The following is a 22,886-nucleotide window of genomic DNA, read 5'->3' as shown; positions in this document are numbered from 1 at the left end:
AACAACCATTTTGCTAATATTCTCATTGTTTGGAAAGATTTTATGGGGATATTGTGCAGTCCAATGTCTATTTTCAAAAGCTCTCCAAGGAACTTTTACTGATGCTTTATTTTTCTGTGTATAAATATTCTAAGATTGGACAAAGGCTTTTAAAATTCATTACAATAGTCCTTTGAGCTTTGGGCAAAGGACAGGTATCAATAAATATTTGATGATAAAAAATAATAAAGATAATAATGATTTCATTTGAATCTTCTCTCCCCTCACCTTTTCATACCTCTTGTATAAAAAGGATGAGGGAGGGAACTCTTCAATATCAATCCAGGATTAAATGAGGGCATCCGTCTCATAGACTTCATTACCACAAGAATGGGGCTTGACAGGAGAATACTTCATAGTTCATTGGAAAGATCATAAAAACAATTACTATGCCATTAGAAGGAACTTTTGAAGAGGAGATTCAAAATACCCTTGACAAAATTGCTAAGACAAGCAAAAACAATATTTCAATTCATATATGTTGCTCCCTTATTGTTCTTAAGTCATATTAAATGAATAAGTCAAGAAAGGCATGTGAGGACGAAGAGAAGATGGCGGAAGAGTAAGACACGGGAGACGACCTTCCTCCCCACAGATACACCAGAAATACACCTACACGTGGAACAACTACTACAGAACACCTACTGAACGCTGGCGGAAGACCTCAGACCTCCCAAAAGGCAAGAAACTCCCCACGTACCTGGGTAGGGCAAAAGAAAAAAGGAAAATCAGAGACAAAAGAATAGGGATGGGACCTGCACCAGTGAGAGGGAGCTGTGAAGAAGGAAAGGTTTCCACACACTAGAAGCCCCTTCACGGGCAGAGACTGCGGGTGGTGGAGGGGGGAAGCTTTGGAGCCGCGGAGGAGAGCACAGCAGCAACAGGGGTGCGGAGGGCAAAGCAGAGAGACACCCGAACAGAGGATCGGTGCCAACCAGCACTCACCAGCAGGAGAGGCTTGTCTGCTCACCCACCGGGGTGGGCGGGGCTGGGAGCTGAGGCTCGGGCTTTGGTCAGAGCGCAGGGAGAGGACTGGTGTTGAGGTGTGAACACAGCCTGCAGGGGGTTAGGGCACCATGGCTGGCCAGGAGGGAGTCCGGGAAAAAGCCTGGACCTGCCGAAGAGGCAAGAGACTTTTTCTTCCCTCTTTGTTTCCTGGTGCGTGAGGAGAGGGGATTAAGAGCGCTGCTTAAAGAGCTCCAGAGACGAGCGCGAGCCGCGGCTAACAGCGCGGACCCCAGAGACAGGCATGAGATGCTAAGGCTGCTGCTGCCACCAACAAGAAGCCTATGTGCGAGCACAGGTCACTATCCACACCCCTCTTCCGGGGAGCCTGTGCAGCCTTCCACTGCCAGGGTCCCGGGATACAGGGGCAACTTCCCCAGGAGAACGCACAAAGTGCCTCAGGCTGATGCAATGTCACTTTGGCCTCTGCCGACGCAGGCCTGCCCCGCACTCCTTTCCCCTCCCTCCCCCATCCCCCGCCCCGGCCAGAGTGAGCCAGAGTCCCCGAAGCAGCTGTTCCTTTATCCCCGTCCTGTCTGAGCCAAGAACAGACGCCCTCCAGTGACCTACACACAGAGGCAGGGCCAAATCCGAAGCTGAGCTCCTGGGAACTGTGAGAACAAAGAAGAGAAAGGGAAATCTCTTCCAGCAGCCTCAGAAGCAGCGGATGCTCCACAATCAACTTGCTGTACCCTGCATCTGTGGAATACCTGAATAGACAACGAATTATCCCAAATAGAGGAGGTGGACTTTGAGAGCAATATTTATAATTTTTTTCCCCTTTTGCTCTATTTCTGAGTGTGTATGTGTATGCTTCTGTGTGAGATTTTGTCTGTATAGCTTTGCTTCCACCATTTGTCCTAGGGTTCTATCTGTTTATTTTTTTGTTTTTTAAAAATTTTTTTCTTAATAATTATTTTCTATTTTAATAACCTTATTATATTTTATCTTACTTTATCTTCTTTCTTTTTTCCTTCCTTCCCTCCTTCCTTCCTTCCTCCCTCTCTCCCTCCCTCCCTCCTTTCATTCTTTCTTCCTTCTTTCTTACTTTCTTTCTTTCTACTTCTACTAATTCTTTCTTTCTACTTTTTCTCCCTTTTATTCTGAACCATGTGGATGAAAGGCTTTTGGTGCTGCAGCCATGAGTCAGTGCTGTGCCTCTGAGGTGGGAGAGCCAACTTCAGGACACTGGTCCACAAGAGACCTCTCAGCCCAACATAATATCAAATGGTGAAAATCTCCCAGAGATCTCCATCTCAACAACAGCACCGAGCTTCCCTCAATGACGAGCAAGCTACAGTGCTGGGCACCCTTTGCCAAACAACTAGCAAGACAGGAACACAACCCCACCCATTAGCAGAGAGGCTACCTAAAATCATAAAAAGTCCACAGACACCCCAAACACACCACCAGATGTGGACCGGCCCACCAGAAAGACAAGATCCAGGCTCATCCACCAGAACACAGGCACTAGTCCCCTCCACCAGGATGCCTACAGAACCCACTGAGCAAACTTAGCCACTGGGGACAGACAACAAAAACAACGGGAACTACGATCCTGCAGCCTGCAAAAAGGAGACCCCAAAAACAGTAAGATAAGAAAAATGAGAAAACAAAGAAACACACAGCAGATGAAGGAGCAAGATAAAAACCCACCAGACCTAACAAATGAAGAGGAAATAGGCAGTCTACCTGAAAAAGAATTCAGAATAATGATAGTAAAGATGATCCAAAATCTTGGAAATAGAACAGACAAAATGCAAGAAACATTTAATAAGGACCTAGAAGAAATAAGATGAAACAAACAATGATGAACAACACAATAAATGAAATTGAAAATACTCTAGAAGGGATCAATAGCAGAATAACTGAGGCAGAAGAACAGATAAGTGACCTGGAAGATAAAATAGTGGAAATAACTACTGCAGAGCAGAATAAAGAAAAAGAATGAAAAGAACTGAGGACAGTCTCAGAGACATCTGGGACAACATTAAGCGCACCAACATTTGAATTATAGGGGTTTCAGAAGAAGAAGAGAAAAAAGAAAGGGACTGAGAAAATATTTGAAGAGATTATAGTTGAAAACTTCCCTAATATGGGAAAGGAAATATTTAATCAAGTCCAGGAAGCACAGAGAGTCCCATACAGGATAAATCCAAGGAGAAATATGCCAAAACACACATTAATAAAACTGTCAAAATTTAAATACAAAGAAAACCTATTAAAAGTAGCAAGGGAAAAACAACAAATAACACACAAGGGGATCCCCATAAGGTTAACAGCTGATCTTTCTGCAGAAACTCTGCAGGCCAGAAGGGATTGGCAGGACATATTTAAAGTGATGAAGGAGAAGAACCTGCAACCAAGATTACTCTACCCAGCAAGGATCTAATTCAGATTTAATGGAGAAATTACAATCTTTACAGACAAGCAAAAGCTGAGAGAGTTCAGTACCACCAAACCAGCTTTACAACAAATGCTAAAGGAAATTCTCTAGGCAAGAAACACAAGAGAAGGAAAAGACCTACAATAACAAACCCAAAACAATTAAGAAAATGGAAATAGGAAAATACATATCGACAATTACCTTAAATGTAAATGGATTAAATGCTCCCACCAAAAGACATAGATTAGCTGAATGGATACAAAAACAAGACCCATATATATATGCTGTCTATAAGAGACTCACTTCAGATCTAGGGACACATACAGACTGAAAGTAGGGGGATGGAAAAAGATATTCCATGCAAATGGAAACCAAAAGAAAGCTGGAGCAGCAGTCCTCGTATCAGACAAAATAGACTTTAAAATAAAGACTATTAGAAGAGACAAAGAAGGACAATACATAATGATCAAGAGATCGATCCAAGAAGAAGATATAACAATTGTCAATATTTATGCACCCAACATAGGAGCACCTCAATACATAAGGCAAATACTAACAGCCATAAAAGGGGAAATCGACAGTAATACATTCATAGTAGGGAACTTTAACACCCCACTTTCACCAATGGACAGATCATCCAAAATGAAAATAAATAAGGAAACACAAGCTTTAAATGATACATTAAATAAGATGGACTTAATTGATATTTATAGGACATTCCATCCAAAAACAACAGAATACACATTTTTCTCAACTGCTCATGGAACCTTCTCCAGGATAGATCATATCTTGGTTCACAAATCAAGCTTTGGTAAATTTAAGAAAATTGAAATTGTATCAAGTATTTTTTCCGACCACAACACTATGAGACTAGGTATGAATTACAGGACATGATCTGTAAAAAATAGAAACACGTGGAAGCTAAACATTACACTACTTAATAACGAAGTGATCACTCAAGAAATCAAAGAGGAAATCAAAACATACCTAGAAACAAATGACAATTGAGAAACAGCGACCCAAAATCTATGGGATGCAGCAAAAGTAGTTCTAAGGGGGAAGTTTATGGCAATACAAGTCCACCTTAAGAAACAGGAAACATCTCGAATAAACATCCTAACCTTGCACCTAAAGTAATTAGGGAAAGAAGAACAAAAAAGCCCAAAGTTAGCAGAAGGAAAGAAATCATTAAAATCAGATCAGAAATAAATGAAAAAGAAATGAAGGAAACAATAGCAAAGATCAATAAAACTAAAAGCTGGTTCTTTGAGAAGATAAATAAAATAGATATCCATTACCAGACTCAACAAGAAATAAAGGGAGAAGACTCAAATCAATAGAATTAGAAGTGAAAAAGAAGAAGTAAAAACTGACACTGCAGAAATTCAAAAGATCATGAGAGATTACTACAAACAACTCTATGCCAATAAAATGGACAACCTGGAAGAAATGGACAAATTCTTAGAAATGCACAACCTGCCAAGACTGAATCAGGAAGAAATAGAAAATATGAACAGACCAATCCCAAGCACTGAAATTTAAACTGTGATTAAAAATCTTCCAACAAATAATAGCCCAGGACCAGATGGCTTCACAGGTGAATTCTTTCAAACATTTAGAGAGGAGCTAACACCTATCCTTCTCAAACTCTTCCAAAATATAGCAGAGGGAGGAAAACCCCCAAATTCATTCTACGAGGCCACCATCACCTTGATACCAAAACCAGACAAGGATGTCACAAAGAAAGAAAACTACAGGCCAATATCACTGATGAACATAGATGCAAAAATCCTCAACAAAATACTAGCAAACAGAATCCAACAGCACATTAAAAGGATCACACACCATGATCAAGTCGTGTTTATTCCAGGAATGCAAGGATTCTTCAATATACGCAAATCAATCAATGTGATAAACTATATTAACAAATGGAAGGAGAAAACACATATGATCATCTCAATAGATGCAGAGAAAGCTTTTGACAAAATTCAACACCCATTTATGATAAAAACCCTGCAGAAAGTAGGCATAGAGATAATTTCCCGCAACAGAATAAAGGCCGTATATGACAAACCCACAGCCAACATCGTCCTCAATGGTGAAAAACTGAAAGTGTTTCCACTAAGTTCAGGAACAAGACAAGGTTGCCCACTCTCACCACTCTTATTCAACATAGCTTTGGAAGTTTTAGCCACAGCAATCAGAGAAGAAAAGGAAATAAAAGGAATCCAAATCGGAAAAGAAGAAGTAAAGCTGTCACTGTTTGCAGATGACATGATACTATACATAGAGAATCCTAAAGATGCTACCAGAAAACTACTAGAGCTAATCAATGAATTTGGTAAAGTAGCAGGATACAAAATTAAGGCACAGAAATCTCTGGCATTCCTATACACTAATGATGAAAAATCTGAAAGTGAAATCAAGAAAACACTCCCATTTGCCACTGCAACAAAAAGAACAAAATATCTAGGAATAAACCTACCTAAGGAGACAAAAGACCTGTATGCAGAAAATTATAAGACACTGATGAAAGAAATTAAAGATGATACAAATAGATGGAGAGATATACCATGTTCTTGGATTGGAAGAATCAACATTGTGAAAATGACTCTACTACCCAAAGCAATCTACAGATTCAATGCAGTGCCTATCAAACTACCACTGGCATTTTTCACAGAACTAGAACAAAAAATTTCACAATTTGTATTGAAACACAAAAGACCCTGAATAGCCAAAGCAATCTTGAGAACGAAAAACGGAGCTGGAGGAATCAGGATCTCTGACTTCAGGCTATACTACAAAACTACAATAATCAAGACAGTATGGTACTGGCACAAAACCAGAAAAATAGATTAGTGGAACAGGATAGATAGCCCAGAGAAAAACCCACACACATATGGTCACCTTACCTTTGCTAAAGGAGGCAGGAATGTACAGTGGAGAAAGGACTGCCTCTTCAATAAGTGGTGGTGGGACAACTGGACAGGTACATGTAAAAGTATGAGATTAGAACACTCCCTAACACCATACACAAAAATAAGCTCAAAATGGATTAAAGACCTAAATGTAAGGCCAGAAACTCTCAAACTCTTAGAGGAAAACATAGGCAGAACACTCTATGACATAAATCACAGCAAGGTCCTTCTTGACCCATCTCCTAGAAAAATGGAAATAAAAACAAAAATAAACAAATGGGACCTAATGAAACTTCAAGGCTTTTGCACAGCAAAGGAAACCATAAACAAGACCAAAAGACAATCCTCAGAATGGGAGACAATATTTGCAAATGAAGCAACTGACAAAGGATTAATTTCCAAAATTTACAAGCAGCTCATGCAGCTCAATAACAAAGAAACAAAAAACCCAATCTAAAAATGGGCAGACCTAAATAGACATTTCTCCAAAGAAGATATACAGATTGCCAACAAACACATGAAAGAATGCTCAACATCATTAATCATTAGAGAAATGCAAATCAAAACTACAATGAGATATCATCTCACACTGGTCAGAATGGCCATCATCAAAAAGTCTAGAAACAATAAATGCTGGAGAGGGTGTGGAGAAAAGGGAACACTCTTGCACTGCTGGTGAGAATGTGAATTGGTACAGCTACTATGGAGAACAGTATGGAGGTTCCTTAAAAAACTACAAATAGAACTACCATATGACAACAATCCCACTACTGGGCATATACCCTGAGAAAACCATAATTCAAAAAGAGTCATGTACCAAAATATTCATTGCAGCTCTATTTACAATAGCCTGGAAATGGAAACAACCTAAGTGCCCATCATCGGATGAATGGATAAAGAAGATGTGGCACATATATACAATGGAATATTACTCAGCCATAAAAAGAAACGAAATTGAGCTATTTGTAATGAGGTCTATAGACCTATAGTCTGTCATACAGAGTGAAGTAAGTCAGAAAGAGAAAGACAAATACCGTATGCTACCTCATATATATGGAATCTAAGAAAAAAAAAATGTCATGAAGAACCTAGGGGTAAGACTGGAATAAAGACACAGACCTACCAGAGAACGGACTTGAGGATATGGGGAGGGTGAAGGGTGAGCTGTGACAAAGCAAGAGAGAGGCATGGACATATGTACACTACCAAATGTAAGGTAGATAGCTAGTGGGAAGCAGCCGCATAGCACAGGGAGATCAGCTTGATGCTTTGTGACCGCCTGGAAGGGTGGGATAGGGAGGGTGGGAGGGAGGGAGACACAAGAGGGAAGAGATATGGGAGCATATGTATATGTATAACTGATTCACTTTGTTATAAAGCAGAAACTAACACACCATTGTAAAGCAATTATACTCTAATAAAGATGTAAAAAAAAAAGAGAGGTATGTGTAATGAGGCTTGTGTTTAACTAGGAAACTAGGTTGAAAAGTGAGAAGCTGTTCAAGGTAAAGGTATGCAGTAGGTATGTAAGTGCAAACAGATATATGAGGACAGGTTAAAAGTGGAAGATATAGAACAGAAAGTATTAGCATCCATAACAGAACTTCTAGATGAGTTGGAGCCTGTTCTAATGTATAAACTCACCCATCATATCAGGGCTCTCTGTGTTGACTGTAACTAACATATTAAAATATTGTCAGAACTTGTGAAATTCACACATACACAAAAGTGAAGGTGTTATAATGTACTGACTTTCATTAATACTAATAAATTCAGGGGGGTTTACTTCAAATAAATGCAAGAAATTTTATTTCAAAAAAATATTCAATCCTTTGCCCATGTCATGCAGAAAATAGCTCATTCTTTGATGCATCACTCACTCAGGTTCTGCTATAGTTAAAACAAACACACTTTTATTAATCAAGTTTATCCTATATAAAATAATTTATATTTCATACCTCATTGGGCTATTTGAGAGTTAAGTGTGCTTGCACAGAGTTACTGCTGTAAACACCTTGAAGGACACACTTCAGGAATGAACATTCCAGATTTGTCTGAACGAGAGCCTCCAACACTGCTATGTGTATTTGGGGTCCAGAAATCAGACTGTTGTACACCACCCTCTAATACAAAGTCTGAGAATTGAGACCATTAGGATTGATTTCATGGCTTATTACTTATAAAGATAAATTCATACAACTCTGTTTCTGATTATGCATAGCTTATACATTCTCCTTCAAAATCATAATCTTATTTCTTCGTAAATGCATATCAAAATCCTTTTTGTCTTCTACATGAATTAAAGAATGGGTGTTACTCTCATTCATTGTTACAGTTACAATATAACATTATTTTCAATGTAACTTGCAACTAACACTCTTAGAAACAACTTAATTACAAGTGTTCTTAGACACTTTGCTCTATTTATTATGGGATGGGTGTCATTTTCACTCACTGACATATCACTGATCTCGATGCAGCTTGCAAGTAGTATTCTTAGAAACATCTTCAAGAAGAATTTGGTATTAAGCTACTTGTTTTTATACTTAATAAAAACTAAGAAAGACTATTTTGATATGCTTAAATTTTGAATACAGGACAACAGTATTTAGATCAACAAGGCTGATAATGGGACAGCATCACTAGTGTCAAAATATTGAATGTCTGTGTAACCAGCCACTAAGAGTGGCTACATTTCCCGGCTGCTCCAGCCTCTCTCCTGTGACTGTCCAGAGTTCCCCCTCAGCAGGTAAGAGGTGACATGTACACAGGAATATTAGGATCTGCTTATATCAACCAATAATTACATAATTTTATTATCACTTCTGAAGATAAATGTAGCAAGTAATTTTTTAAAGTATATCATATCAGTGAGGTCAGATTTAGCTAGATTCTTTTTTTTTTTTTTTGAATCTTACTAGATTGTAACTTTTTGTTTTTGCTAACATTCAAAAAAGAACCAGTCAGTTTTTAATTGCCATTAGTAGTTCAAATTATACTGCTTCATAGGGGAAATACATCTTAAGCAACTGAAATCTTTCATTAAGAATTTTTATTTTAAAGTAATATTAAAGGACGTACTATTATGTAACTGGAAGCAGACAAACAGGCACTTTACAGTGTCCTGGGTCTCTGAACAAAACGTGTGGCATTTTGCACTGTATGTTTCTCTCATTTGTGACAATTCCACCAAGAACCTGGAGGTCAATGAAAAGCTCAGTTAATTTTTTTTTTCATTTGAATGAACCCTAGATCCAGGATCTTGATTAAATTTAAAGATTTTGTTTACCTTCTACCCTCTGGGTTATGTGCAGACATATTGTGACATAAAGACTGATTTAGGTCCAAGGAGTCAATGAAACACATCAGAGAGACCCTTTGGGAAAACAAGGCACAGAGACCAGCCCCTCAGCCTGAGCTCTGAACTGTGACACTTAGAGTGGAAGATAAATGTTCCTATCAGAACCAAAAAAGGACCTTGACCTTTATGATTTGGGAATCTGCTTTAATAAAAAGAATGCTAAATTATAAATACAAAATTAGACAGAAGACCTTAGAAAAACTACTTCTAAGTGAAGGGCCTTAAAGTTTAAATTCATTAGCTTCATAGTAAATCTATTCTAGTTTTATTATTCTTAATACCAAGCTGCATGAAAAAAAAATGAAAAAAAAATCAAATTATACAATTTCTATTTTTCTTTATGTGCCTAATTCCACAATTAAGTAGGAAGCATGTTTTAAAACTAAGTCAGTTTCATGATAGAACTAAAGATCCATTATTAAAAACATCCAGTGACCTTGGTGCTTTCAGATTTAATATTCCAGTGTTGAGAACTTTAATTCAAAGTGCTTGTTTTAATTCTTAAATCAATAATATAACATTTCTTTGTATAAATGGTATAGGCAATGGCTTATGAGCTGCATGTTCATTCATAGTTTAGTAAGACATATTCTTGTTTCTGGAGCAGCGTTTTAAAAACAACAATACATCTCTAAGTTATTTATTTATTTATCTTTTTAATGAGCTTTTTTTTTTTTAAGGAATTTTGCTTTTTTTCTTTTTTCAAATTTTATTTATTTGTTTGTATATTTATTTGTTTATTTATTTATTTATGGCTGTGTTGGCTCCTCGTTTCTGTGCGAGGGCTTTCTCTAGTTGTGGTAAGCGGGGGCCACTCTTCATCGCAGTGCGCGGGCCTCTCACTATCGCGGCCTCTCTTGTTGCGGAGCACACGCTCCAGACGCGCAGGCTCAGTAATTGTGGCTCACGGGGCTAGTTGCTCCGCGGCATGTGGGAACTTCCCAGACCAGGGCTCGAACCCGTGTCCCCTGCATCGGCAGGCAGATTCTCAACCACTGCGCCACCAGGGAAGCCCTAAGTTATTTAATTTTAAAATCAAGTTAAAATAAAATGTTCAGTGGTAATTATAGCTCTTCCCTTCCTATTGAAGTTTACAAATGAATTGGCTATGGGTTCATTTGATCTATCCTTTAACCAAGCTGCCAAGTCAATATTATCCACAGGAGACAGATGAGGCACCCTGAGAGGTGTCCTGCTGAGTGAGTGTATCCTACTTTGAAATGTCGTGAAAGCAAGTTTCGAAGAGATGTCTTCTGATTTAAAACGAGTGGCCCAATGTGTTAGGTAAGAATCAAAAGAACTTAAGAGTGTAAATGTACAGTGACATGCCAGTAAATGTTTAACAACTGGCTCTCGGAAGAAAAAAATATGCAGAGAGGGCTTATTTATAACATCATCTAATTCCCTTGGTGCAAATAGTCTCCTTCTTTTGATATCAATGTGCCAGAATTATGCCAACCAACTCACAGAGTTTATAATAATTTAATATTCAGCACTTGTGAGCCGGTACAAGCCGGCTTCATCACAATCCTGGGAAGGTATTGTATTTTACTGACCATTATTTTGAGGTTGACCAGGATTTTAGAGATTTGGAAATGTATGCATAACAGGGATGGGGAAAGGCAACACAGCTGGTCAGTTGTGGGAGCTGGGGTGTGGCAATGATATGAGAAAATATTTGCGTAATGTGTTTTGTGGCAAAGACTGTTTCTAAACGGTCACTAATATAGCACTAACCAACATAATAGGTCTGAGAATTAAACGGTAACTTGGGGCAAGATTTTATGGCACCGTGAGTACGAAGGTGATACAAATCATGCTATTATTAACACTTATTGAGTCTCACGTACTAAGCAATCACTGATAATAGGCTGGCACCAGGGCCAGAAACCACTTGTATCCTCATTTTACAGAAAGCGAAACTTAGCCACAAGGATGATATGTAACCTCTTGAAAATCAGCCTGTTATTAACTGGTGGAACTGGGATATAACCCAGGTAGTCAAATATGAGAGCCTTCACTTTAAACATTCAAATAATTTTGTGTATAACATATTAGGAAAATTTCAACTTTATTCCATTAAAAAAAGAACAACCACTGAAAACTATGAGCCAAGGTTAGAGACAAGGTGACATTTTATCAGTTCAGTAGTTAATCAGACCTGAATCCTGGTGATGACAGTGACAGTCAGAATAAGTGACACATCAAAAGCATCTCCATTTCTTTTGTGGTCATCATCAAATTCCTCCTCCTCCTTTCTTTACATTGTAGAACTATACTAATATTTTTTTTAAAAAAATTGTGTAAATGAAAGCAAACAAAAATAATCTCTCTAATCTCACAATGTTACATCTTTTTGTCATTTTAATTTTGTCCACATGATCCATAGTTACATACATTAGCACTTTCAGATACAAAAAAATTCACCATTATAACGTGATTATTTTGTCCATTATGCTCCACGGTCTTCAGACATGTCGTTTGAATGATGGCAAAATATTCCATGAAAAATATACATCATAATCTATTTAAGCATTTTCATAATAATGGTCACTTTGTTCCAATATTTTACTAATAAATAACTAATGAAAACCTTTATGCATACATATGCATATATATTCCTTTTGAGTTACAGTTTCTCTTGATAATTTCTACAGGGAAATAGTTCTAGGAAAAATTATTATGTCAAACAAATGAATATTTAACCTCACTCATGTTTATCTCATTAGCAGACAGTAACATGAATATTCAAACAGCGAGACATCATTTTTCACCAAACAAATGACTATTTTTTAAAAGTAACAATAATCAGTTGTGGTAAAGATGCAGTTAAATGTGTACACTCTTATACTCCTGGTTGGTCTGCAAATTGTTAAAACACATCAAAATGTAGAAAACTACATAATTTAGTAAGCAATTTAGTCAAATGTTGTAAAAAATGTATTCAGATGTGGTAAAAGGCAAACATACTCAAATGCTTTATCCATGAAATTCCTCTTTAGAAATTGTTCCAAGGAAATGATCAGAAACGTTTCACAATATACCTAGAAAGGTGATTATTTCAGGATTTTTGATAAAAGTGAAAATTTAGAAAATATATAGATGTCTAAGTTTGGGATTAATTATACTCTATCTCTATGATGAAATTTTAGGGAGGTATTAAAAAACATGCTGTAGAAAATTAGTTAATGACATGGGGTAATTTTAAGACTATATTATTGCTATAAAAATTCTGGTGACCAGGGCTTCCCTGGTGGCGCAGTGGTTGAGAGTCCGCCTGCCAATGCAGGGGACACAGGTTCGTGCCTCGGTCCAGGAAGATACCACATGTCACGGAGTGGCTGGGCCCGTGAGCCATGGCCGCTGAGTCCACACATCCAGAACCTGTGCTCTACAACAGAACAGGCCAAAACAGTGAAAGACCAGCGTACCACCAAAAAAAACCCCAAAAATTCTGGTGACCAAATACTATGTTCTGCATAAAACTAATTATTAAACTAGCTCTGTTATCCAAATAATATTATAGCACTATACAACTGTTACTTCTGGTGGTGGGTATTTTGTAATCTTCCCTTTATGAGATTTTCTTTTATTTTCCTATTTCTACCTTGCACATGTATTGCTTTTTATAACAAAATAATATGTTTATAGGTCGGTCAGACTCTTCAATTAAAAAAATAGAGTGAATATTTTCATGTCCTTTATATATAACCAATTTGTTTCTAAAGAACCACACCGATTTCCAATGACATTAGTGCTACTTGCTTTTGCTTTAGTTCAAATTTATTGATGCATTGTTGCTTAGTCTTTTCTTTTTTAGTGTTCCTGTGCCATTTAGCTTTATATGTGTTTTGCAAAAGTAGCATAGTTTGGAATTTTGTTTTGAATCTGCTCCAGCAGACTTCTTTTAAGAGGGCAATTTAAGACATTTATGCTTGTTTAAGATTTATTATATCTGGTCCTGCATCTGACAGCATTCCTTTAATTTTTTACTCTCTCCTTTCCCCTTCTCTCTTTAGTTCTCATTTTTGCTGTCCAGGTCTTTCACTAACCTATGTACTTCTTGAAAGGCAAGGACTTTATCTTTTACCTTTGCACTGGACAGAAGTGTACAACAATTTATGATTTCTGAATGAGTGAATGAATGATTTAGGAATTCAGATACTTAATTCTAGATTCTGTCACACAATTAGGATTATTATTAGAATTAAACTTTATTCACATTTACATCAACAAATTGAATATTGGTATATTTTAATTTTTTTATATTTATTTATTATTGGAGTGTAGTCGATTTACAATATTATATTAATTTCAGGTATACAAGTGTTGTGATTCAGTGTTTATACAGATTATACTCCATCAAAAGTTATTACAGGATAATGGTTATATTCCCCTGTGCTCTACAATATATCCTTGTTGCTGATCTATTTTATACACAGTAGTTTGTATCTCTTAATCCCATACTTCTATCTTGCCCTTCCCCCCCCACTAGTAACGACTAGTTAGTTTTCTGTATCTGTGAGTCTGTTTCTGTTTTGCTATATACATCTTTGTATTATTTTTTAGATTCTACATATAAGTGACATCTTATGGTGTTTGTCTTTCTCTGACTAATTTCATAAAGCATAATATTCTTTATGTCCATCGACATTGCTGTAAATGGCAGAATCTCATTCTTTTTTATGGCTGAGTAGTACTGGTATAACTTTATTTAAAATTTTACAGATATAGATACCAAAAGTAGAGGTTTTAACTGAGCATCATTCTTTCACTTACTCCATTCAAATATAACTTTTTTTTTTTTTTTACATAATGGGTTTATATTTAATATAGTACTTCTCACCATGGAGATGTTAGCAGTTTATAAAGATTTTTTTGTTTTTGTTAAACGTTAAATCTTTTCTCCATTTCAGTGTCAATATAAAGTATCTTTTTACATTAAATCTTTTCTCCATTTCAACGTTAGATGCATCGAATACATTTTCTAAACTTTTTCCCCCACAAAGAGATAAGTTTTAATTTTTTGACCAACTGTATTTAATATCTAAGTACAATATTAACTTGGGAGATAACAAAACAAAAATGCATTAAAAATATGGAGAAAAGACTCCTCAGTGATGCAGGTGGCAGTGATTATAACTAAACAGTGGCAATTTCCTAGGATTCTGGGCAAGAGTTTTCTTCTTATTATTGAGAATTCTGAAATTATGAAATATTACTTATGCAGAGTTCAGCCATCTCACTTCTTTGACCTTCTTTCTAACTAGCAAATGCAAATTACAGATGGCATTTTTCAGTGCATTATTTGTTGTGAAGAAAAAGTTTTGTTTTCCATTTAACATATCAGTTTGTTCCTATTTATAGGGAAATAACCAAGACTATGAAGCTACCCTATTTACTGTTTCTTGAGAACTTTCAGACACCAAAACTCAGTTCTGAACCTCAATAGCACAAAGGTTTTCAGGGCAAGGTTTGATTCAGGAGGCCCTTCAAAGTCACATCTGTCCATTTCTCTTTCGTGCATATACCCCCAAACAAGCACAAATGCCTGTAATGCTGAGAACCACACCTAACAAGAGAGCGATTGCATCTCCGGCTTCTACTGCTTCCACAACAGGCAGCACCAGAAGCAATGAAAAGAGAACTAGGAACAGTTGTGTTGAAACTGAGATCATGATGTCGAGATCTTGAGGTGACTGGTTCTTAAAGGCTGAAGGTTCCAAAGAAAGCGTTTTTTTTTTTTAATTCTACCAGTTCAGGATGCTAAGGCTAAGCTCCACGTGACAGCACCTTCCAGGAAGCAGCCATTACAGGAATCCATTCAAATATAACTTAAAGTTTGATCTGAAACTCCATTTCATGCTTTAAAAATATTACTTTGTCTTATACTATTTTATTGATAGAAAAATTAAGTAAATAATTTTCTCAATAATACCACTGAGTTTTTGTTTAGTTATGTATTTACTTGTATCAATAACTGTTCAGGGCTTAATCTAACAGTTCTCTTTTATGGATACTACTACATTCAAATTCAAGAATTCTCTCTTGGGGCTTCCCTGGTGGTGCAGTGGTTGAGAGTCCGCCTGCCGATGCAGGGGACATGGGTTCGTGCCCCGGTCCGGGAGGATCCCACATGCCGCGGAGCGGCTGGGCCCGTGGGCCATGGCCGCTGAGCCTGCGCGTCCGGAGCTTGTGCTCCGCAACGGGAGAGGCCACAACAGTGAGAGGCCCAAGTACAGCAAAAAAAAAAAAAATAATAATAATAATAATAATTCTCTCTTTCATTACCTGGTAGTGGTTTTCTACATTTCCAGTACATCTGCAGGTTTTCTTTTACAGAAAAGAAAAGCACTTAGCTAGCTTGTTCTTTGAGACTATAAATCTGAAAATACCTTTATTTGGTCTTCTCAGGGACATGGCAGTTTGGATCCTACCTTTCTGACACTTCTTGTTATGTGACTGCCACATCACTCTTGTAAAAGAGGAGGGGAAAACATAGCCCTGATGATTTTAGCTCTTGTGAAATAGCCCTAGTCAAAAGAAATTCTGGGCAATCTGATGATACAAGAATGGAGTCCCATTTTTTCAACCAATTTCTCATCAAAATAAACCTCAGGTTGATGTAAAGATTGAGAACTGATTCATCAGAATAAGAAAACAGGATGGATTTCTGCCAAACTTAACGCTGATGTGCAAAACCTTTCACATAAATTCCTTGTGTCTGAAGATCTAAGTCCAGAAGCCTATAAGGACAGCATTTCAAATGGTGGCTAGTTCTGCATATATTCCTTCACTTAAGGGTGGCTGGTGCTGGTTAAATGGGGATAGAACAACTACACATGTTACTACCAGGCTTGCAGATACAGTACAATTTCTGTCATTAGGCACTGTTTTCCTTTGGGAAATGAATTTGAGTGTTTTATAATAACAAAAGAAATGTAACAAAGTGGACTGAGTTATTATGTACTGAGTCTCTCTCTCTCTCTCTCTCTCTCTCTCTCTCTCTCTCTCTCTCTCTCTACATATATATATATATATATATATATAAAACAGCTTATATATCTTTACTTCATTAAATAAATGCTATAAGAATAGGTATACTTCATCTTTCCCTAGACTTTCTATGGATATATATGGGACAAAAGAAGTGAAATTCTCTCATTTTGTTTCCTTATAAACCACTTTGTGATTTTCTTTAATGCTTGCCTCTCTACCTGTAATACACTTCTTTGCATCTTACATATAAACCCTTAGCTACTGTAATCTGTACTTGAGGAACTTCAATATTAAGAAACAGAGAACTATATATATATATATATATATATATATATATATATATATATATATATATATATATATGTATATATAAAATTGAGGTACCAGGATTGATTTTCATCTCCATCTGAGATATTATCAATCATATATTCTATCCACAACAAAAATTCTATCATTATTCTTGATGGTTAACATCTTGTAATTAAACACATTTTGCTATGCTTTCTAGATCTGCCCTTATTTCTGCTGCATTGATCCAGTGCAATCACATTGAATTAATTTTGCCTTAGTTCACTATAAATACAATGAAAACCCATTATTTCAGTTTGAAAAGTTAGATTGGATACATAAATTTCATTAGTCATTAGATAATCACCAATCCAAAGTATGTTTTTTGTAGACTCAGTCACACAATGATTTTTTGTTTTTGTAATTTCAGTATGGCAAAAATGTCAAAAATTACCTTACTTTTTTTTTTTTAATTTTGTGCACTGTGACTATAATATATTATTCTACATATAGCAATGTTCATTTCTAGTAAAACTTTACAGTGCAAATAAGCTTGTTATTTAACAATTATTGGTAATACTACACTCTTTCAAAATAATAATTCTCTTCTAGAATTGGATTCTCCATCCTTAGGAGTTTAGAGTATGTGGCTAGTTTTCTTTGTGTGCACACACACATATATTTAATAGAAATAAGCTAACATATCAGGATCATTCTAAACAGCATGCTTCTATCTTTCTTGCATGATGAGTAACCCTACATAATTGTGTTTATGAACACAAATCTTGTATCAAGTGGTATTGACTCAGAATCCTGCCTCCGCTACTTCTATTAACTAGTATATGTGACCTTAATTTTGCTATACTTTATCTGTAAACTAGTTGTAACATCTACTTACATAGTGTTGCTGTAAGGTTGATTAGCATGGTGCTGAAAAATGATCTTACTTATTGTTATTTTTATAGAATGCTATTAAATATCATTATCTAAGAATTGGGTAAGAAAAGGTAATTGGTCTCGCCTCTTGGAACAGGTGCAATCAGATGAACCATTACAAACTGAAGTAATAAAAATCGATCTTGCAGCCTTTGATTTCTGAATGTTTTGCAATTTTGAGGTTGTTATGAAAGTAATAATAAATGATGGACTTTGAAAATTTCTTCTTTTTACATTTGATTTAGTGTGTAGGGTTCTAGATGGGAACCACTGGATGGAAGGATGTCATTTTGGACTCCTTCATATATCTTATTTTATTTGAGTATTTTATTTATTCCTTCAGAATATTTTTAATTTCCAAGGGAAGGATGGAGAGCACCTTCCCACCTTAAGACAAGACCTCAACTTTGTGATTCATTTGTCAGGGATTACACAGGCTCCTACTGTCTTTTGAGAACTGAAAGAAATTCTGTAGCATAGAGAATCATAAATCAACTGATATCAGATGTTTTAGTGTAATGAAAAGAAGAATCTAGTTGGTAGCAACTGTTAGTTAACTGCTTAAATAATTTTTCATAAATGACACCCATATGTGTCTTTAAATCAGGTTTTTCCACTAGGATCTAGAGCTGCGCTGTCCAGTACTGCAGCAATAGATACAGGTAGCTATTTAAGTTTAATTAAAAGTAAATGTAATTTAAAACTCATTTCTACAGTCACACTATCCACGTCTCAATGGCTCAATAGTCACATGTAGCTGGTGGCTACTGTAATGCATGACACAGAATAGAACACACCCATCAACACAGAATGTTCTATTAGTACTGATAAAGCCAGTGGGCTTCAACATAAAAAAAAATCATGAAAAGAGTCTCTATGGATATTTTATTTTGCTACTCATACCTCACCATTAAATTTTAATGCCACAGGTATGTGTGCCATACACATAAAAGAAGTGATATACTCCACCCCCTTTGAGAGTCCATGATGTAGACCTAGAGAAAGAGAGAGGATTGATCCACAGACCAACCCCTGGAGGGGCAGAGCAGCCTATAACCATGTGTTCACATTTATAAATTCTATGAACCAGTTATTTAACTTTACCTTCCTGGAAGTGCAAATAATTTTAATTAAAATTAATGTGTTGAGATAAAAGTAATTTTAAAGATTGATCTCTATTACTCTATTGCCCAAGTCTAATTATTTACCTTGAATTTTTTTTCAATTTCTTTTGTGACAAATAGAAATAATAATAATAGTAGCTACCTTGCCATCTTTCTAACCATCCTTCTTGTGGATATCTCATAGCTAGTAGGAAGTAAATAATGGGAAGCAGAAGGAAGTAAGATAGTTCCTGTTCACCAGATCTTAAAAGACTAGTGGAAAGTTGAGATAGGACCAGTGTCTATATCTTTCATTACAAACTCCAGGACTTTTTCTTCGAAATGATATTGCTTTGATATATCAGCATGAAGCGATGTGACACCCAGCTGACGCCCATTCGCAAGAGTCAACTGTAAAATTTTCAGTTTTATGGGCCAGTGAATGTCAGGTTGTTGGTGGCTTGAAATCAGTCATGGTGGTGGTCATATGTACACCCCAGAAATCAGAAAACACTATGAATCAGGAGCTTGACTTTTTCCCTCAGAAAGCTAGTTTTTAAACATTTGCCAACACATCACTGTCAAACACTTTTTTCAGAAGACTAGGATTAACATTTTCAACCCAATTATCCTCATTCCAGAGCCTTCTATTAAACTTCTGGCACTTGAGGAACGGTCTGAAATTGCAAAAAACAAGTTCTACATAAACCCCAGGAATTGATGAGGCAACTTTCCGTAAATCAGTGTTCACCAAGCATCGTTAGTACTTGCATCTACTGCTGTCTATCAGTAGAACTACCATTCAGTGCATTAATGTTAAGAGTGTTTGTCTTACAATTAACACTGAGATAATTTTCATAAAGATAAAAATATTTGTTAGGAGGACATTATTTAAACTAAAGAATGAGACAAATGTTCTTAGTATAGGACAGTAAAGGGTCAGGGAAAATAGATGCAAGTAATACTAGATGTTCAGCCATTTTTGAGCAAGTAAGTCTGTCTCCTGTCTATGTGAAGAAACTTTCCTTCCTATTTAAACTTTTTCCTGGACCCTCCTTCTAATTCTAACTGAAACCTCTCATAAGTCCACCTTGCTTTTTCTTGATGACATGTTTTTGAAATTTTCTCCAGAGGAAGCTGTTCTGTCTTTCTTTTGGACAGTCTCGAACAGGAGAAAGAGGCTAGCAGAGTTCCTGTCCCACTTTCAGACCTTTATTCTAACACAGTCATGATGGTAGTTCCCTTTGGAAATTAATTCAGACAGGTATACCACCTTCTCCCAACCTCCTTGCCTGCTTCTTACAACAGCCATGGCTTGAGATGACTTTCACATCGAAGTTTCAGCCTCTTTCACTTCAAATGATTTTTTGTTTACAGACATCTACTCACAAGCTATACACAGATTTACACCTTATGGGACTCAACATCGTAAACTATTTTTTATAAAATACTTACTCTTTTATTGATAATTACGATGGACTCATAGCCATCTCCCTGTTGTATCCTAAACACACTGTATTTCTTTAATTCTAAGATGTACATTTTGGTATATCTTTTCCCCTCTTTATGGTGTATAAAATAAATGGTGAGTCACACAAATGAAGGCACTTAGATCTGATGAAACACAGTTTTTCTTTATTCAAGTTTCTTCCAATAGACTAATTTCTCTCATTTCTGTCTACTCTTAGTCCTTTCCTCTCTGGTTTCTTCCCTCTTTCCTTCCAATCCTTTCAGAAGTATCTTGACTCTACATCCTTTTTGTACAGGTAACTCACAAATACTCACCTGTCATCATTTCTATGTTTTAAGCCTCATGCCCTCAATTTTGATGACTTACTTGAAATCCCCTGCATAAATTTACTTTCAAGTTTAAAACAATACTTTCCTCTGTCATTTCTTTCTGATCAACATCCCACTCTCCTCATCCCAAAAAGGGAAACCTCTCTTCTCCTTTTCTGACTTTCCTTTTTTAATGTAAATTATTTGATGCTCAAAACTATAGAGGTAAATTCTATTTCTAATCCTTTCATAAGTCTGCCACATTATTCATTACATAACTATCCCTCCCTTTCCATTCCACTGTCATAAGTCCAAATCAGGTCCCTATTTACTGTATATTTAAAATCATCTGGAAGACTTCTTGGATTCTCTTCAACTTAACCTATGTTTCACAGAATTTTTAAATCAATTGTCTTATAGAAGTAGTTCCTGTATAGCCATTCCCTGGTCAAAGCCTTTCAGTGATTATACATCACCAAGGGTAAAGAGCAGAATCCACACTTTTATTTCTGACTAGTATTGAAAAAGTAAATCAAAACTTATCCTACCAATAATGAGCTTTGTGAAAGGAAAATTAAAAAAAAAAACAAACAAAACAGCAAAGCCATTATCTAAAGCCTTTTATTAAAACATTGTGACACAAGAGAACAGCTCTAAGAAGTGTGTTCTGCAGGAAGATTAAAGATTGATGGAAATTATTTAGAGTTCAAGTTGTTCCTAGAATTGAGTACTGTTCACATTCTCAGAAGTTATAGGGAACCTGAGGATGTGTTAGTCACAGGACAAGGAAGCAGGAGCAGCCAGGATGGTGTAACAGTCCAGTAGCTGTTAGTTAGACAATTTGAGTTTAGCAAGAGGGATGGGAAAGAACAATTTGGGGGCAGGCTTTTGCAAGGGTAAGTGGAAAAATTTTAGTCTTATAGGATCTTTCACAGTTTGAATTCATAGTTGACATATAAAAGATGATACAATGTTATCTTTAATAGAAATATAGAAACATTTCTTAGCTTCACTACCTGTTGTTATATTTTATCAAAGAAATTGTTAACTAATATTTCAATGATAAGAACTTTTTTAATCTAAATTGAGATATCTCCACTTATTTTCATATTAATGTAATTACTTTATGATTAGGGATTGTTTAATGTGCTAGTGCAGTGCATTTGAGGGAAGTATTACAGTTTCTATATGCAGTGAATGTGAAATATATTTTAGTTTCCTATTATTTTATTCAAAATAAAATACAGGTAAAAATATGATTACCAATTAAAAATTAATTTATTATGGAACACAGTTTGGGAGTTCCTCAGAAAACTAAAAATAGAACTACCATGTGATCCAGCCATTTTATGTCTGGGTATATATTCAAAGGGAAAAAAAAACCCACTATGTCAAAGAGATATCTCCAATCCCATGTTCATAGCATTATTATCTACAACAGCCAAGACGTGGAAACAATCTAAGTGTCCATCAATGGTTCAATGGACAAAGAAGTTATGACACACACACACACACACACACACACACACACACACACACACACACCACCACCACCACCACCACCACCACCACCACCATGGAATATTACTCAGTCATTAAAAAGGAAGGAAATCTTACCATTTGCAACAACTTGGATTGACCTAGATGGTATTATGCTAAGTGAAATAAGTCAGTCAGAGAAAGACAAGTACTATGTGATTTCACTTATATGTAGAATCTAAAAGGCAAAACAAATGAATGAACACAACAAAACAAAAATAGAGTCATAGATATAGAGAACAAACTGGTGGTTGCCAGAAAGGAGAGGGTGGTGGGATGGGGAAATAGATGAATGAGATTAAGAGGCACAAACTTCCAGTTATAAAGTAAATAAATCATGGGGATGTAATGTACAGAGTAGGGTATATAGTCAGTAGTAATGTAATAACTTTGAATGCTGACAGGTGGTTAGTAGACTTAATTGTGATAATCATTTTATAATGTATGTAAATGTCAAATCACTACATTGTACAGTTGAAACTGATATAACTTTGTATGTCAGTTACACTTCAATGAGAAAAAGAAGAAGGCAG

General features: G+C 36.2%; 2 protein-coding genes across 3 annotated transcripts in view; both read right to left on the bottom strand.

Moving 5' to 3' along the window:
- Positions 1-22,886, bottom strand: part of EYS (eyes shut homolog) — a 1,673,869-nt gene that overhangs the window by 1,093,032 nt on the left and 557,951 nt on the right. The gene's annotated exons all lie outside the window — the stretch shown is intronic.
- On the bottom strand, positions 14,505-15,525 carry LOC117197705 (small integral membrane protein 30). Its single transcript, XM_033410636.2, has one exon. It carries the CDS (start codon positions 15,385-15,387, stop codon positions 15,208-15,210), a length of 180 nt encoding a protein of 59 aa, XP_033266527.1. The 5' UTR covers positions 15,388-15,525; the 3' UTR covers positions 14,505-15,207.

This window comes from Orcinus orca, chromosome 12, assembly GCF_937001465.1.
Source record: "Orcinus orca chromosome 12, mOrcOrc1.1, whole genome shotgun sequence".
NCBI lineage: Eukaryota > Metazoa > Chordata > Mammalia > Artiodactyla > Delphinidae > Orcinus > Orcinus orca.
The sequence above is the reverse complement of the archived record's forward strand: the minus strand, read 5'-3'. Positions and strand labels throughout refer to the sequence as shown.

Excerpts from the sequence above, each read along its gene's own strand:
- LOC117197705 (XM_033410636.2), bottom strand. The coding sequence starts at position 15,387 with ATGATCTCAGTTTCAACACAACTGTTCCTAGTTCTCTTTTCATTGCTT.